Source organism: Pteronotus mesoamericanus, unplaced genomic scaffold (genome assembly GCF_021234165.1).
Source record: "Pteronotus mesoamericanus isolate MK-2021 breed Mesoamerican mustached bat unplaced genomic scaffold, CSHL_Meso_final scaffold_651, whole genome shotgun sequence".
Lineage (NCBI taxonomy): Eukaryota > Metazoa > Chordata > Mammalia > Chiroptera > Mormoopidae > Pteronotus > Pteronotus mesoamericanus.
The window spans coordinates 3,366,172-3,382,494 of NW_026555325.1; the positions used below are offsets into that span (position 1 = coordinate 3,366,172).

The 16,323-nt window shown below is 40.0% G+C and overlaps 1 protein-coding gene across 1 annotated transcript; it reads left to right on the forward strand.

Annotated features, from left to right (window-relative positions):
• The first annotated feature begins 1,965 nt into the window (after positions 1-1,965).
• On the forward strand, positions 1,966-15,430 carry LOC129061764 (eukaryotic translation initiation factor 1-like). The gene is made up of 2 exons (XM_054562525.1): positions 1,966-2,109; positions 15,047-15,430. The coding sequence occupies exons 1-2, from the start codon at positions 1,966-1,968 to the stop codon at positions 15,428-15,430; spliced, it is 528 nt and encodes a 175-aa protein (XP_054418500.1).
• Positions 15,431-16,323: the final 893 nt, after the last annotated feature.

Consider the following 16,323-nt stretch of genomic DNA (forward strand, 5'->3'; position numbering starts at 1 on the left):
TGGCCGGCCAGCCTCAACTTTTAAAGCCCTTGCGTCAAAACCCCTTCAGCACCACTTAGTTAAAAGCAGTTCATCATTCCCTATCACCCTGTGACCTATGACCTGGTTTATTTTTATTACATCTGTCACCTTTACCCCAAATTATCTTTTTCTTTATGGGTTTTCTTATCTACTTTTTTTCCTTGCCACTAAAAAATAAAGTTTATGGACTCAGGAAACTTGTTTGTGTTTTTATTTGCTTTTTCCCCACATCAGTGCCCATTGTTAGGCATGTAGTACTTTCTTCCTCTCCTCCTCCCCGCTCCCCCGCTTTCCCCTCCCCGCCTCCTTCATTATATTTTAAGGACCTATCCATTCACAGCCAATTGAAAATTAACAAAACAAAACAGAATGCAAGACAGAATACTGGCCCTTTAGCACAGATAGTTCGAGAGACTTTTTTAATGGGACTTATTTACCATTTTCACATGTGTATAAACTGTGCCATGGGTATGTTCCAATGACCTATCCAAAGGCTAACAAGCATAAACCTGCCTAAAAAAATTTAGATGGAGGACCTGATCCAGGAAGAGAGATATCATTCCAGATAACTATAAGTTAATAAAAACTAGTATGTGATATACAAGGAGGAAACTAACAAAGCCCATTCGTTCACGGTCCTCCCTGGGTCCCATTTTTAAAGATGGCATGGCCAACACCTACTTTCTAAATGTTTGTTTTTTCATCTCCATGTAAAGTACCTTCTTGCCCTTTGAAGTCCCAAACTACCCCCCACATCCCTTAGCTCCAGGATGGCACATGAGCCTCAACTGCCAATGCCTCCTTGGGTCTCTATTCTAATGGCAATTCTGCACGTACATTCATATAATAAACTTTGTACCTTTTCTCCTGTTAATCTGTATCTGTTAGACTTGATTATCAACTCAGCCAGAACATAGAAGGTTGGAGGGAAGTTTTTCTTTTTTCTTTTTTTAGCTCCCAAAACTGGCATAAAATCCTGGATCCTGGCCTATGTTCTTTACTCTCCTCCCTGTGGGATCCCTTGCCTTCTGCAGGCTAATACATTGAGCTTTTTAGCTTATACAGGTTTGAGTTGTTAAAATTTTTGTTTGCAGAAGACCAACAATGTGCCCAGATTCTGAATATTTCCTTAAACCAGTGCAACAGCTGATACCCCAAAACTGGGGCTGACACAGTGAAGTCCTATCCTTGGCTCTTGAGCAAGGCCAAGGATTTTCATTTGTACTGGATTTGCCTTGCTAATTAAACATACTTATTTGGCTTTACTATATTAGACTTTTCTATTCAGAACTAGATTAAACTGTCAATCATCTCCCATATTTCATATTGTTTCCTTTGGGCAGGGGCCTGCGTGATATTACACATGTCTCGTCAATAAAACAGCCCTCTGGATTGAAATCTGTTCAGGACATATAGTAAGATGTCAAATTAATTGTACCGAAATAATGAGTTAACGCCAAATGCTAATTAAATATTGATGAAAGTCATACTTTCAATTATCTTCATTATGGCCCCATGTTTTATGTAGGCATTAAATGCTTGCAGTGTCGGTGCATCTGGTAATTAGCTGTGCACTATTAAAAAAAGCCGGAGTTATTGCCCTCCATATTAAAAGCACTTAGAAACCCCTCGGAAAATAGAAATTCTGAAAAAAGGCAGAACTTTTTTTTTTCCCTGAAAATGTTTGAAATTCTAAGAATTCCACACTCTGTCTTTGCAGTATTGGATACTGCTTTTTTTTCTTATTGGTCTGATTAGAAGTCAGAAGGCCCCTTGAAGTTCCTGATGAGCTTTGCTGAGTCATGGCTTTTTCCACTCAAGTTAAATTTGGCAGCCTGTCCTCTTAAACACCTATATTGCCTTTTATCCTTTTCCTGCCTGTAGGAGAAATGGCTGCCTCTGGTGAATATGATCATTATTATCATTTACTGATTTGTCACTAAGATGGTTCTGAGAGGACAGCTCCTACCGGCACCACTTGCGTTAGAATCACCTGAGTTACTAAGTCGTGTGCAGATTCCTCAGCCTCCCATAGGTGACCCCACAGAGAAGGAGGAGGAGCCTCATATAAAGTTTGACAACGAATATGTAACCTGGCATTTTTAATCTTGGTTGCTTAGTAGAACAGACCTGGGGTCTTTTAAATTGATCTGAAGTAGGACCACATATGTGTATGCATAAGTGTGGATATGCACACACACAGACACACATCCTATGTGATTCTAAAGTGTAATTAATATTATGGGGCCTGAAGCAGTATGTACAGTTGCCCTTCTTTCTGCTTGGAAGTTTCTTTCCCCTTTTGCGCTTGAAAATTTTCTTCTCCATTCATTGTTCATGATGCACTTTAAAAAAATGTGAACATACTTTTGTGATACTCATTTGCCTGTTTGTTTTCAGACATATTCCTTTCAATAAAAAATATGCTGAAAGGGAAGCACAGGTGCCACTGAGACAGCTTGTCGTGGAGCCACAGCAGCCATATGGACTTGGAGGCTGAAAGCCCAAGGCACATCTGGTGGACTCTGACTCCACCATTTCTTGTCTGTGTGACTGCATAGGTTACTGAACTTCTCCGAGCCTCAATTTCCTCATCTGTAAAATAGAGGCAATAAAATCCACTTCCTAGGTTGTATATTATTTCAGCAAATCAAATAAGTACAAGCCTGTTAACAGGCTGGTTAACCTCCAGCAAAGTTGTAATGAGAGGAGACTATCAGAACCACCAGTACATGTGGAAGGGTCCAGAAGGGAGACACAGTAAATGCTCTTATAGGTGTCATTTAAAAAAATGAATTGGATTCTACAGCTGTACTATGTGCATTCACTGAGTTGAAGTAGAAATGGAAGAAAGAGAGCATTAGAGAGTTGGTTCTGTTGATGAAGACTTTCCACTTCTGGCATAGGTTAAAATATTCTGCACTGTAGAACACGTCTCCTGTCACCCGCAGTGGCTTCCATTCCCTTTTACCCTCAGAGTAAAAGCCAAAGTCCCTCGGCCACTTCTTTAACATCAGCTCCTACCTCACTCCCATTGTCACTGAGGCTGGGGGAAGGTGGGGTGGGGGGGAGGGGTCCAGCCACACACATCTTAGGCTGCTCGGAGAACAAGCTGAGAAATGAACCTCAGGGCCTTTATGATTTTGTCCCTGCTTCCTGGACCCGTCCTTCCCATCGCCGTATTTATGGCTGGCTTCCTTATTTCAGTCCTGTCTATGCTTAAACAGCTTCCCCAGAGAGACTTCCTTGACTGTTCTGTGTAAAACAGCACCCTGTCTCTGCATCACCACCTCTCTACCTCACCCTGCTCTATTCGTCTTCTTTGCGTTTAGCTAGAATGCTCTCTGCTTATTTTATCATTTCTCCATCCTTTAAGACCCTAAACTCCATGACAGCAGGGACTTAGTGGGTTCACTCACATAGCTGGAAGGCTGCTTGATGTGTGTTGAATAAATTAAAAAAGGAAGGCAGGGGGAGAGGAATAGAGAACTGACACTGCTGAGCACTTACTCTGCCGGGCCTTACGCCAGGCTTCTTAACCAGTGGGGATAGTAATGTTTCCACCACTGCACACATGGGGTCAAGGCTCACAGATAATAAGGAGCTGCCACAGCAAAGTCACATTGTCCAAAATCACCGTTATGATCTTCTCCCTCAGCCTGCCTTGCTTTCCAGTGAATCTCCTTTCAGTGAATGGCAGCAGCATTTTTCCAGTTGCTCAAATTAGAAACCCAGGTATCTTTTTGTGGGTAATACTCCTCTCCTTCATCGCCCACATCCAATCCATCACTAAGCCTTACTGATTTGCCTCCTAAATATCTCTCAAATCCATCTGTTTCTCTCCATCTAGTGCAATGAATCATGATTTTCACTTGGATCTTGCAATAGCTTACACCTGGTTCGTTCCCCTGTTCCATGCGTGTCCCTCTAATAATTCATTTTCTTCACAGAAACCTGAGCAACTGTTACAAAATGCAGAACGGATTCTGTCCTCCCTCTCTCCGTGCTCAAATAGTTCAATGATTTTTTATTGTTTGCTTTTTCTTAGCATAACACTAAGGTCCTAAATTTGGCCCGCAAGTTGGGTCCCATCCTGCCCTTGCCTCCCTTCCACCAGCTTCCAGGCTGCTCACTGTGTACTAGCCATTCTGGCCGTAGGGGCATTTCCAAATACTGCAGGCTCCTTCCCAGCTCAGCCTGCACACTCCCATCACCCTCGTGCCTTGTTGCCCAGCTTTGATTAGTTAATTTCTCAACCTTTAGGTTTCAATCCAATCATATTTTTAAAATGTTTACTGCCCCATCCCCTCCCCCACCCCCAGACTAGAGACTGACATGGAACATCATAGAAAAAGAGCGCCGTTCTCCATGAGGGAGTTTATCACAGTTGTAACCAAAGAAATGTGAAAGCATGCCTATTTTTTCAACTAGATTACTGTCTCCTTCAGGTAGCATCCTACACAACTATCTTATGGCTTTTTCCATCACTTGCTATAAAGTAGCACATAAAAAAAAAAACGCTGGATAAATATTGTGGAATATTGTTGAATGTGATCTACTTTCAATGGTGAACCTGATGAGGTTAGACTCTGGCTTTGAACCTAGGGCTGTGTGACTCCTAACGAGAGTGATGCCTCCTTTCCATGGTTCCACCTTCCATGATTTCAGTTACCCAAGGTTAACCTCAGTTATATTAAATTTCTGAGGTTAACCTCAGAAAACATTAAATAGAAAATTCCCCAAATAAACAATTCATAAGTTTTAAATTGTGTGCTCTTCTGAGTACCATGAAGAAATCTTGTATCACTCCCCCTGGGATGTGAATCACCCCTTTGTCCAGCATGTTGACACTGTATACATTCCCCACCCATTAATCACTTAATAACGTTCTCTGTCACTGTATCACTGTATCACAGTGCTTATGCTCAAGTAACCCCTATTTTACTTAACAGTGGGCCCAAAGTGCAAGAGTAGTGATGATGTCAATTCAGATATGCCAAAGAGAGCCATAAAAGTACTCCCTTTAAGTGAAAAGATGAAAGTTCTTGACTTAATAAGGAAAGAACAACATCATATGCTGAAGTTGCCCAGACCCATGGCAAGAATAAGTCTTCTATCTGTGAAATTGTGTTGAAAAAAGAAAATTCATGCTAGTTTTGCTGTTGCACCTCAAAATAAAAACACATCTCATTACATAGGCATTGTATCATCTCACATCATCATAAGAAGGGTGAATATTGTACAATAAGATATTTTGAGAAAGATATAATTGTTTTATATTATTATTAAATATTGTTAATCTCTTACTATACCTAATTTATAAGTTAACCTTAATCATAGATCTGTATGTATAGGAAAATACAAAGTATATTTAGGGTTTCATGCAATCTGTGGCTTCAGATATCCACTGGGGGTCTTGGAATGCATCCAGAAAGAATAAGGGGGGACTGCTGTTTACTAGCATTCTTTCCAAAGGTGCCCAGGCCAAAAACCTACCAAAGGACAGAGAGAAGTGGAGGACTGGAAAGTTATTCCTGAAAACAGGGGCTGGGGAACACCTCTGTGTGGGGCAGTCTCAGCCTGGGTCCATGGAGGCTGCTGTGTTCTTACTCCTCATTACCAGGCTTCAAGACTGGTTTAGATTCTTATGCTCGGACTTTGCCTTTGTTTTTTCACTTAAAGCCATGAAAGACTATGGTCTTTTAGGAGTCATGCTGCCGCATTTGGAGCTAAGATAAGGAAAGCAAAAACTTAAGTGATGGAAAGTGACAAGATAGGTACAACTCTATACAAGAAAATGAGATGGGAGAGAGGAAATTTGATTTGTGGTTACAGTGGCAGCTGAAACAGGGCCATCCTGCTAAATAGCAACTAAAATTCATTCATTCATTCATTCACTCATTCATTCATTCATTCATCCCTTCATCCCTTCATTCATTTTTTAAATTATTGATAAATTTCCTACTGTGTACTAGGCATTAATTGAGTACAAAATATACAACAATGGAAAAAAAAAAGAAATAGCTGATACTTTCCTCACAGATTTTATATTTTTGTGTGAGACAAAAAAAATAGTTAAATATACAATAACATTAGGTGATGATAAAGCACTTTGCAGAAAATTACTGTAACATTAAGGGAATAGTAATCAGGGATGGAAGTGAGTTAGTTTAATTTAGATGAGTGTGAGCGAAGTCCTCTTGGAAGAGGTGACATGCAAGCAAAGATCTAATGAAGTAGGACATGTGAATACAGAGAAAAATTTTCAAGCAGAGGGAGTAAATGACATAGGAAGAAATTTGGTTTATGCTTTAGTTAGGGGATATTAAGTGTTTTAACAAACGTTATACACTCCCATCACAGAAACTCAGGGGTTTGACACAAAAGCACCTCATTTCTTGCTTACAGCAGAGGTGAGTGTGGGGTGAGTGGATGTGCTTCCAGGTATTGCTTCAGGGACCCAGGACCCTGCTTGAGTGGCTCTAACACTTTCTAGCATTCTGAGTCCTCTACTTTCTACAGGCAGATGAAGGAACTGGATCATGTGGGAGATTTCTACAGGTTAGGGGTGGAAATGGCATGTGTCACATTTTCTTATTCCACTGGCCAGAACTCAGTCACATGCCTCCCTAACAGCATGGGAGGGTAGGCAGGGTTACTGGGGAGAAGATCCAGGTTTGGTAAGCAGTAGCCGGTCTCTTCCCAGCATATATAAAGAGCATACAGGAGCCAGGATGACTGCTGGTGAGGGAATGAAAGATGAAATTTGAGAGGTGGGCAACTGCTGTGGCTGGTAAGGCTCTTAGGTCATAGTAAGGACTTTGTATTATTTCATGAGTATATTGGCAGACTGCTGAGGATCTTAAACAAGAGAATGGTATACTTAAATTTCAGTTTTCAGAAAGAACTTGCAAGCTCTTCAGAGACTGAAAAGGAACAAGAAAGACTATGGTACTAAGTCATGGGAGAAGGAAAGATAGCTGGGAGTAGTCATGGCTGAGGTGAAAATTCATCTGCTTGCATATAGTTTTGAAGAAAAAGCAAACAGGAATTACTGTTAAATTGGATATGAGAAGTAAGACTGAGAGGAATCAATGAAGTTTATTAAATGTTTTCCCCTGAGAAACTAGGCAAATGGTTTTGCCACTTACAGGGGCAGGAAAGGCTGGAGAAGGAGAAAGAGGCAGAAATGAATTCTCTTCTAGGCATCCTGGTTGCAGTGCCTATCGAACAGTCAAGTAAAGACATCTAGTTAACTGTTGGAGATGGGAAGCTCATGGTGGGAGCAAAGGAAAGATGGAGGGGAGGGTGGCTACAGATAAAAAACCAAAAAACACAAAACTGGAATCATCAGGATGTTAGTATAGAAAACCAAGACTTGAAGAAATCACTTAGTGTCCATAGAGAAGGGAAGAATTTTGAGGACCACACTAAAAATCATTCCACTATTTAAAACTCAAATTATAGACACATGAACACAGAAACAAAACATGTTCTAAGAAGTTATTAGGTTGAACCCCCTTTTTTTCAGTGAAGAAACTAAGGCTCTGATGATTAAGTTGGTCACATAAGATCACAAAACTTGTGCTGGTAGGACTCAGCTTACAATCCAGATCTTTGGGCCACTGCTTCACTTTATAATAAAAATAATAATTCCTGTGATAAAGAATAAGATATAAAAAATCAATGAGATAAAAAAGGGAGGGATACAAACCGTGCTAGATAATGTGTCCCCCTCCATATTTGCTCATCTTTCTAACAGGTACAGAACACATTCTATGTAAAGAATGGGGTATTCAACAACTTTTGTATTATTTTAACTCCTAAGAGACTGGGAAAGTGCTGAGTAATAGCCAATCCTGCAGTATCATTATAAGAAACACATTTCAGATTAAATGGGAGCAAGTATGAAGAGCTACTGGAAGAAAAAGAAGGTAAAAGCATATCCATTTTCCTCATATCATGATACAGGAGTTAATCTGGTTTTGCCCATGTTTGCAAGAAATAGATTTGTGCTGTGGTTGGGGATGAGGAAGGTCATGCAGGCCAGACACATGACGGAAGTGATGGTGGTGACCACAAAAGGGGGTGGAGCTTCGAGAGCAGGTCCCATTTAACCAAACTGAGAAGAGGTCACATTTGGGGACTGAAAAATAACTAAAAGGAATGGAAAAAAAATGATACTGACAAGAAAATATCTGGAACAATAAAGTGAATACAGTGAAGAGATAAATGAGCCTCACCAAGAAAAGAGGGAGTATAACCCCATACATCTGCTGTTTTTGCTCACCACAGTGCCTGAGCCAGGCATTGTCAAATGGTGATTTTCTAACTCCATCATCCCTTCTAGATTTATTACTTGGCAATATTTTATAGAGTAGACCTTTTCTTTCTCCTCCATTTATTCATTTATATCAGTACATATTCATGGCTTCCTGTTTTACCCAAGAGATTACAATAACTATTTTTACACTCAAATTGTCCTAGGCCTTGACAATGGGTGTCCCTTTTAATTGATTTGTGTGCCTTTTTGATGTTTTCATCATTCTTGAGCATTTTATTATTTACTGACACAAAAGTTTTAGTCTCATTATGTATTTTTTCTTGCCCTAGACTTAGAGACAACCATTTCTTCAAGAAGTCCTAGTTTCTTTTAACAATGAATAATATTAAGGAATCAAGCTCTGGCCTTCAAAGTGTTGTTGCTTCTAGAATCTCTCAGAAGGCAACACTAGGAAATCTATGCATGGATGCACATATATACACCTGTATTTATCTATTTGTCTATCTATCTATCTATTATCAATCACCCATCATCTATCATTTATTTATCTATTACAAACCAGTTCAGTCCAGCACTACAGGCATATCATGGAGATGATGCAGGTTCAGTTCCAGACCACTGCAATAACAAATACTGCAGGGTGAAGTGAGTCACATAATTTCCTTGGTTTCCTAGTAGATATACAAGCTACGTTTGTACAGCACTGTGGTCTGTTAAGAGTGCAATAGCGTTATGTCTAGAAAAAACTGTGTACATAGCTTAATTAAAAATATTTATTGCTAAAAAATGTTAACTATTATCTGAGCCTTCAGCAAGTCATAATCTTTGCTAGTGGAGGGTCTGGCCTTCCATTTGTAGCAAGTGTAGTATCTATGGAAAGCAGTAAAGTGAAATATAATAAAAAACAAAGTATGCCTTTTATAAGGTTTATAAGATTCTATTTTCCTTACATGTAACTTCCTTGTCTGAAATGGATAACTGGTTTCCATTATTCCCAGTGTTTTGTTTTTTTTTTCCTCTCAATTTCCTGACCACGCCAGCTGAAATTTGACTTTGGATACATTGGTTTTTGCCATCACACCCTCAGCCTCACTGAGTATACTTAGCCAAAAGCTTAGACCTAATGAAGGGGAAGGAGAAGAGAAAGCTTCTTATGCATTTTGGGAGGGGAGTCATTGAAGGGGGCTCTTAGATGTGTCGTCAGCTACATTTGACAGAACACATTTGCCCTACTCATCCTCCCTGTTTCCTCCTCTATTGTCCACTCCCATTGCCTGCAAAGCCACTTGCCAAGACCTCACTGTTGCAACTGCCCTCGGGTAAATAACAACTTTGTTTTCAGGAGTCCGTGCTGCCCATTGAACTCCCTGCAGCCATGGGGCAAAGCACCTCACCCTCACTCCTCTTCCTCTTTCCACCACTCAGCTCCAAAGCCAGCTTGAGCTCAGAGGGGCAGGGTTGCATCACCCTCTGGCTCTTATCTATGCCCTGATGTCTCTGCAATACTTCCATTCAATAACAAACACACACACACTAACTGAAAAAACCCTGTCTGTTTCTGGTCCTTACATCTTTTCATAGAAACTCAAATGTAGCTTATTGGCTAAATAGGGAGCAAAAGCCTCTGCTCCTAGTTTCCTAGCTCCTGATTCAGGCCTTTTTCATCCACATCCTATTCTTCTAACTCTCAAATTCACCCCTCTTCTCTGAATAACAAAATATGTGTCAAGCAAATTGATGGTTGTAAACAGGTCCTGGAGGAAAAAGATTGAAATGACATCTGATTTAGAGCTCAGCCAGCTCCAAGTCCTCATCTGCCTGATCTGATGATCTCTTGCTACTTTCAAAGCCTGAAGGTGACAGTAATATTTAAAAAATTGGCTGGGTGGCCATTCATAACTGGCCAAGCCCTGTGGTACTCTGGAGAGGAACTCTCTGCTCCAGACCTGGGAGAGCCCTGAGAGACTCACACTAGAACCAGGCTGAACTAAACAACAAAGTTTTGGGGATTGATGGATCATCCTTGGATTATACTATGAGGATGGTCAGCTTCCATGTGTTTGTAGTTTAAACACAGTATGTCCTACACTACAATGTTAAGTAGTGAGGTTATAGGGTTGAATATTAATAAACAGTACTTTTCATCAAATAATTCATTGCCTAGTTTAAGAGAAGAACAAATGGACAAATGGTTACAATGGATTATATTTGGTGAGATGCCAGAAATATGACAGAAACTTAGAACAAACAGAAGCTGGCAGAGGTGGGTAATAAGCATTGGAAGGGAGGTTGAGTTAACCAGGCTGAGAATACAGTAGAAAGAAAGTCACAGAGGTGATAGGAAACTTGACACTTGTGGATGGCAGTGGGGGGTGGGAGTTGTGTTAATTAGAAAGAATGTCAAGAAGCTAGCTCAGTCACACACCGAGTGTCTGTTGTACAATATAAAGTGGTACAATCTCCTTGAAGGAAAATTTATATTTCAATAATCTTGGCCTTTGACCCATTAACTCATCATTATAAATTTATTCTAAGAAAATAGTCAGAGAGGTAGAAAAATACTTATGCACAAACATGTTTATCTAGTATTATTTATAATAGATAAAGTGAATATAGTGAAGAGAAAGATGAACCTAGTCAAAGGAAGAGAGGGAGAATAATTATTGCAGTAATATTTCAAAACATTGGAAGTAACTTCCTTGTCTAACTAATAAAATGAAGGTGTTATATTCATGGGATTCATGGGCTGGAACATCACACCAAAGCAACTGTGAAGATTTTAAATGTAATGTTTTAGCACATGATTAGATTAAATGAAGTGGGGGAATGTTCGGTTTATCACTGTGGTATGCAGTAGGTAGTTTTCCAGGCACCCAGGTCTCTGCTCATTTTGCCACAGAAAGCTGATCTTTCGTTTAGAAAATCAACCTTTCCCTCAGTGAAGCAGCTCTGGAGCCAAGAGAGAATAAATCCCACCCCCTACTGCTCCCTCCCGGGTGAGCATACATGGGTTTAAGCCAATGGGCACACCCACTCTACCAATAAGGAGGGTCATCTTCCCTAAGTGGGGCCACAAGAACAAAACTAAGGATTTCTGTTTAATGATTTAGTGAGAAGTGTTCTCTTAATTTCCTTCTGGATGGAGTAGCACAAGTATACAAAGTCTGAAACTGAATTGCCCTTTTTTGCTGCTACAATAAAGTGAGCCTGAGAACAAAGCCAACCCATGTGAAGGCCAGAGGTGAGCCAGCTGCAAAGAAAGAAGCTGGTATAGTAGAGAAAAAACTGTACTTTTGAAATTTTCTAACTTATAAATTAAGAAATGTGTTCAATAGTTCAAACCAGTCTGATATGAAATTTTGGTTACTTATGAAAACGCCTTACCTAATACAATCAAGTGAAAAATAGTAGCAAATAAAACTCTAAACACACATAGTTAATGTGTTATTTTTGTCCATAATGTATTTCTCAAAAATGTTTTCTTTTAAAAGATTTTATTTATTTTTAGAGATGCAGGAAGGGAGGGAGAAAAAGAGGGAGAGAACCATGTGTGAGAAAAACATCAGTTGGTTACCTCTTGCACACCCCCACCCAGTGAGCTGGACTGCAACTCAGGCATGTGCCCTGACTGGGAATCAAACTGGTGACCTTTGGTTTGTAGGATGATATCCAGCCCAGTAAGCCACACCAATCAGGGCATCTCAAAATGTTTTCAAGTCAAATAGGGGGAGGAGACAATTGAACTGAGGTAGTGTTGCTGGTGGTAATAAGATTCTTTTGCGGAGCCATTGGAAATGCGTTTGGGGACCCTTGCACAGGAGGACTTGAGGCAAGATTTATTAGAGTGAAAACAAAGGACTGCCTCCAGGTGCCTGATGTCTCATCTACAACCAGGTGGTTCGGATCCCTCTCACTATGGAGTAAGTCCAGCCTCTGGGGCCACACCAAACCCAGGAAGAGGCCAGGACCCAGAGCTGCTGTGCCTTTAGTCTGAACTGGCATCTGAAGTCTCAGCAGCCTAGCTTAGTCTCTGTCGCCCTCACTTTGGGCACTGTGCTTCGGCCTCGCAGTTGCGACACCCAGACGGGTGCTACTGCTACACACACAGAGGGAGAAAATGAATGAACACTGCTTTTAAACTTTGATTATATTTCCTTGGGTTTGGAAAGGGGTAAGCTTGCTTTAAAACTAACCAATTGTCCTAATTCTTTGTGGGCTTGTCTTGGGCCTTCCCCTTATCCAATCCCTTTCTTGTACCTTCCAGGTTTCTGTTCCTTTTTCCTATCCGGGTTTTTCCTAGATTTTCCCAGGCTAAACTCCTCTTTATGGTCATTATTTTGACTCCTACTGCCATGCCTCATAGTTTTTGCCTGGACATGGGCTTTTACTGCACATGCCTCAGCAGAGGGATTTCCACTTTACTGGTTTATCCCTTCCTCCAGTAATTTATGGAAAGGGGCTGATTGTTCCCTAGGAAAGATTGGAAAGCCAGTCCTTCCTCCCTACTTGGTGGGAGATGGAGGGATGTTAATCCCCTTGGTGAAGCAATGCAGCTGTCCCCTGGAGTGTCTGGAAGCTATGGCTTCCAGACTTAATTAGGCTTAATGCCTGATGCAGCCTCCTAGTTAATCAGGCTTAATGTCTGATTCCATTTGCTCCCTTACTTTGTTAATAACTAACTAAATAACTACCTATTGTAACAGTAGGAAGGTTTAAAAGGAGTTAATGAAGGGAAGTGCAGAGAAAGGGATGTGCAGACAGATGTAGCAGCATGTGAAGGACTTCTGGTAGGAAGTAGAGATGAGTATAAGGAATTAAAATATAACCAGTGTGGCTGAAAGGGTGTGAATGATAGGAGGGTGGGACTTACACAAGCGTTCCAGGGTATGGGGAGCCAAGGATCTGCCATCCACAGTGGGTTCTTGGCTTTGTGCAGGAAAGAATTCAACTGAGACCCAGCATAGATTTTAAAGTGAAAGTGAACTTAGTGAAACAGTGAGACAGAGAGTGGGATACTCCACAGATAGAGCAGCCCCCTTTTAGTGGAATTTGTTTCTTTTTTTAAGGTTCATTTAATCAGGATAGGGTAGTCCATGTGGGAGAGGATATTCAGGATCTCCCTAGGAAAAAAGTAGAGATTTCTCAGAAGAACTCTGTTGCCTAGTTTGTGTCTTTATGTGGACTTTATGCTTTTGTGGGGCATGTCTTTAGCATGCTAATGTATTGCAATAAGCATATAATGAGACTAGAGGTTACTGTTAGGTAAACTAGTTGCCATGTTGGATTGAGCTGGTTTCTGCAACATTTAGGCCAGAAATCCAGTGGGCAATGGTCTTCCATCTTTTTGACAGTTCCTATATCTTCTATCAATTAAAGCTGTTTGGCCACATACCCTCTCTCAGGACCAGGTGGGCCTGGAAATGTTGGGAGGGTCCTATCAGGCAGATCTTATCTTTAAGTCAAAGGAGTTGTGTCTTAATTCTAAGAGCAAATGGTAAGTCAGTAAAAGTTTTAAAGGGACTTTGGGGAGCAAAGACTGGGTTGGTATGGAGGGAAGATCACACTCACCTTCCGAAGAACAAAGATTATTCTTACTGTAGAGTGAATAATAATTCAAGTAGAAGATCAAGAGGAAATGAATGATGTATAAACTTAGGGCCCATGTCAGTTCTCACAGAAGTAGGTGATGGTTATAGTACAGCATAGTAACTAGAGAGGGAGAGAGATGGATGATTTCAGAGTAAAATCAAAGAGACTTTCCGATAGGATATAAGGAGGTGAGGGAGATTCCTCAGTCTGGGGACTACAATATTTAGAACATATTATCAATCATTAGAAAAAATATAAAACATGAGGCTGTAAGGCAGTATATGTTATCAAAATTAACACACAGACCATAGACTACACTGGAGGAGTGGTACAAGCTGTAGTGACCAGAGGATTCAGTGAGGAGAATGGCACTAAAGGAAAGGAAGAATTTGTATAAGAAATGGAGTTATGTGACTAAAATATTGCAGTGGACTGTTTTCTATCTCAAGGTATGCAGAAACTTTTTTAAAAAAAATCTAAGAGAGACTAAAAAAGCTGTGGGACCAGCCTAAGATTTCAGCTAGCAGAGAGAAAAGAAATTAGTTTGTAGAACAGGCTGGAGGGCAGTGAGAAAGGATCAAGTTGGTCTGTAAATTCTATTGTCCAGTCTATTAAAATATTGATTGTATTTGCATCTTTTGGTAGAGCTAGAGATTTGTGGGAACCTATACCCCAGGATTAGCAGCATCTGTGGGATTTCATCTACAGCAGAATTTGGCAAACCACAGCTCAAGGACCGCATCTGGCCCCCAGCTTGCTTTTGTAAGTACATGTATTGGATCACAGCTGCTTTAGAAATACAATAGTAGAATTGAGTAGCTGTGACAGAGAACCTTTGGCCTGCAAAGCTAAATGTATTTACTACCTTGCCCTTTAAGAGAAAATTTTTGATTCCTGATCTAGAGAAACCAAGGAATGAATTTACTTTCTAGTGCAGCATAATTTTACAGATAAACTGATTTAAATTTTTAAATAACCCACAAATATGTGGAGATTAAACAACACACTATTAAAAATGACTAGGTCAAAGAAGAAATAAAAGGTGAGATCAGCCCCAGTCACTGAGCTGCCCCTGAGGACTCAGCAACCTCCCCCTTGAGCTCCCTTGCTTCCTGACATCCAGTATCCCCTGCCTTCCTTCTTCTGCCGCAGCTTTATGCAGACTGCTTCCACCAAAAAAAGGAATCATATTGTTTGTCTGCCATCCATAACCTTCCCTCTTTAGACCCCTTTGCTGATGCAAGTAAGGATGACAATTTGCTTCCTGCTAGCACTCAGGATTATGGCCATGTTAGAATTCAACAGAGAAACAGCAGTAAAACCCTTACTACCTTCCAGTGGATCACTGATGAATACCATAAGAAGAAACTAGTAAAAGCGTTTAAGAAGAAATTTGCCTGCAATGGTGCTGTAATTGAACATCTACAACGTAGAGAGGTAATTCAGCTACAAGGTGACCAGTGCAAGAACATATGCCAGTTCCTTTTAGAGATGGGACTGTCTAAGGACGACCAGCTAAATGTTCATGGGTTTTAAGTGTTTTGGCTCACTGAAGTTTAAGTGAAGATTTCCTTATAATGAGTAGAATTTCCCTTCCATCCCTTTTCACAAGTTTAAAAACCTCACAGCTTGTGCAATGTAACCTTTTAGGGTCTTTTTTTTTTTTAAACTTGGATTAGTGTAACTCCTTCGTGCAATAAACTGAAAAAACAAAAACAAATGGTGAGATCAAAAGATATGTAGAGAAAAATGAAAATGACAATATGATTTATCAAAACTTCTGGGACTCAGCTAAAACAGTAATAAGAGAAAAGGTTATATCATTACAAGCTTATCTTAAGAAACAAGAAAAATCTCGAGTAAACAACCTAACATTACATCTTAAAGAACTGGAAAAAGAAGAATAAGCTTAGCCCAAAGTCAACAGAAGAAAGGAAATAATAAAAATTTGAGCAGAATTGAATGAAACAGAAAACAAAAAAACTGTACAAAAAATTAATGCAACAGAGAGCTGGTTCTTTGAAAAGATTAATAAAATTGACAAATTCCTGGCTAGACCCACTAAAGAAAAAAAAAGACTCAAATAAACAAAATCAGGATTAAAAGAGAAGTTAGCACAGACGCCACAGAAATACAAAGGATCATATTAGAATACTATGAAAGACTATATGCCACCAAATTCAATAACTGAGAAGAAAAAAATAACTTCCTAAAAACATAACCTTGCTAGACTGAATCATGAAGAATTTCAATATATAAATAAACTGATCAACAATGAGGAAATTGAAAAAATCATCCAAAACCTCCCCCAAAATAAAAGTCCAGAACTAAATGACTTCCCTAGTGAGTTCTACCAAACATTCAAAGGAGATTTGATACTTGTCCTTCTCAAACTCTTCCAAAAAATTGAAGAAGAGGCAATACTTCCT

Excerpts from the sequence above, each read along its gene's own strand:
- LOC129061764 (XM_054562525.1), top strand. The coding sequence starts at position 1,966 with ATGGTTCTGAGAGGACAGCTCCTACCGGCACCACTTGCGTTAGAATCA. Across the intron at positions 2,110-15,046 it reads TAAAGTTTGACAACGAATAT|CTTTATGCAGACTGCTTCCA; the intron begins GTAACCTGGCAT and ends CTTCTGCCGCAG.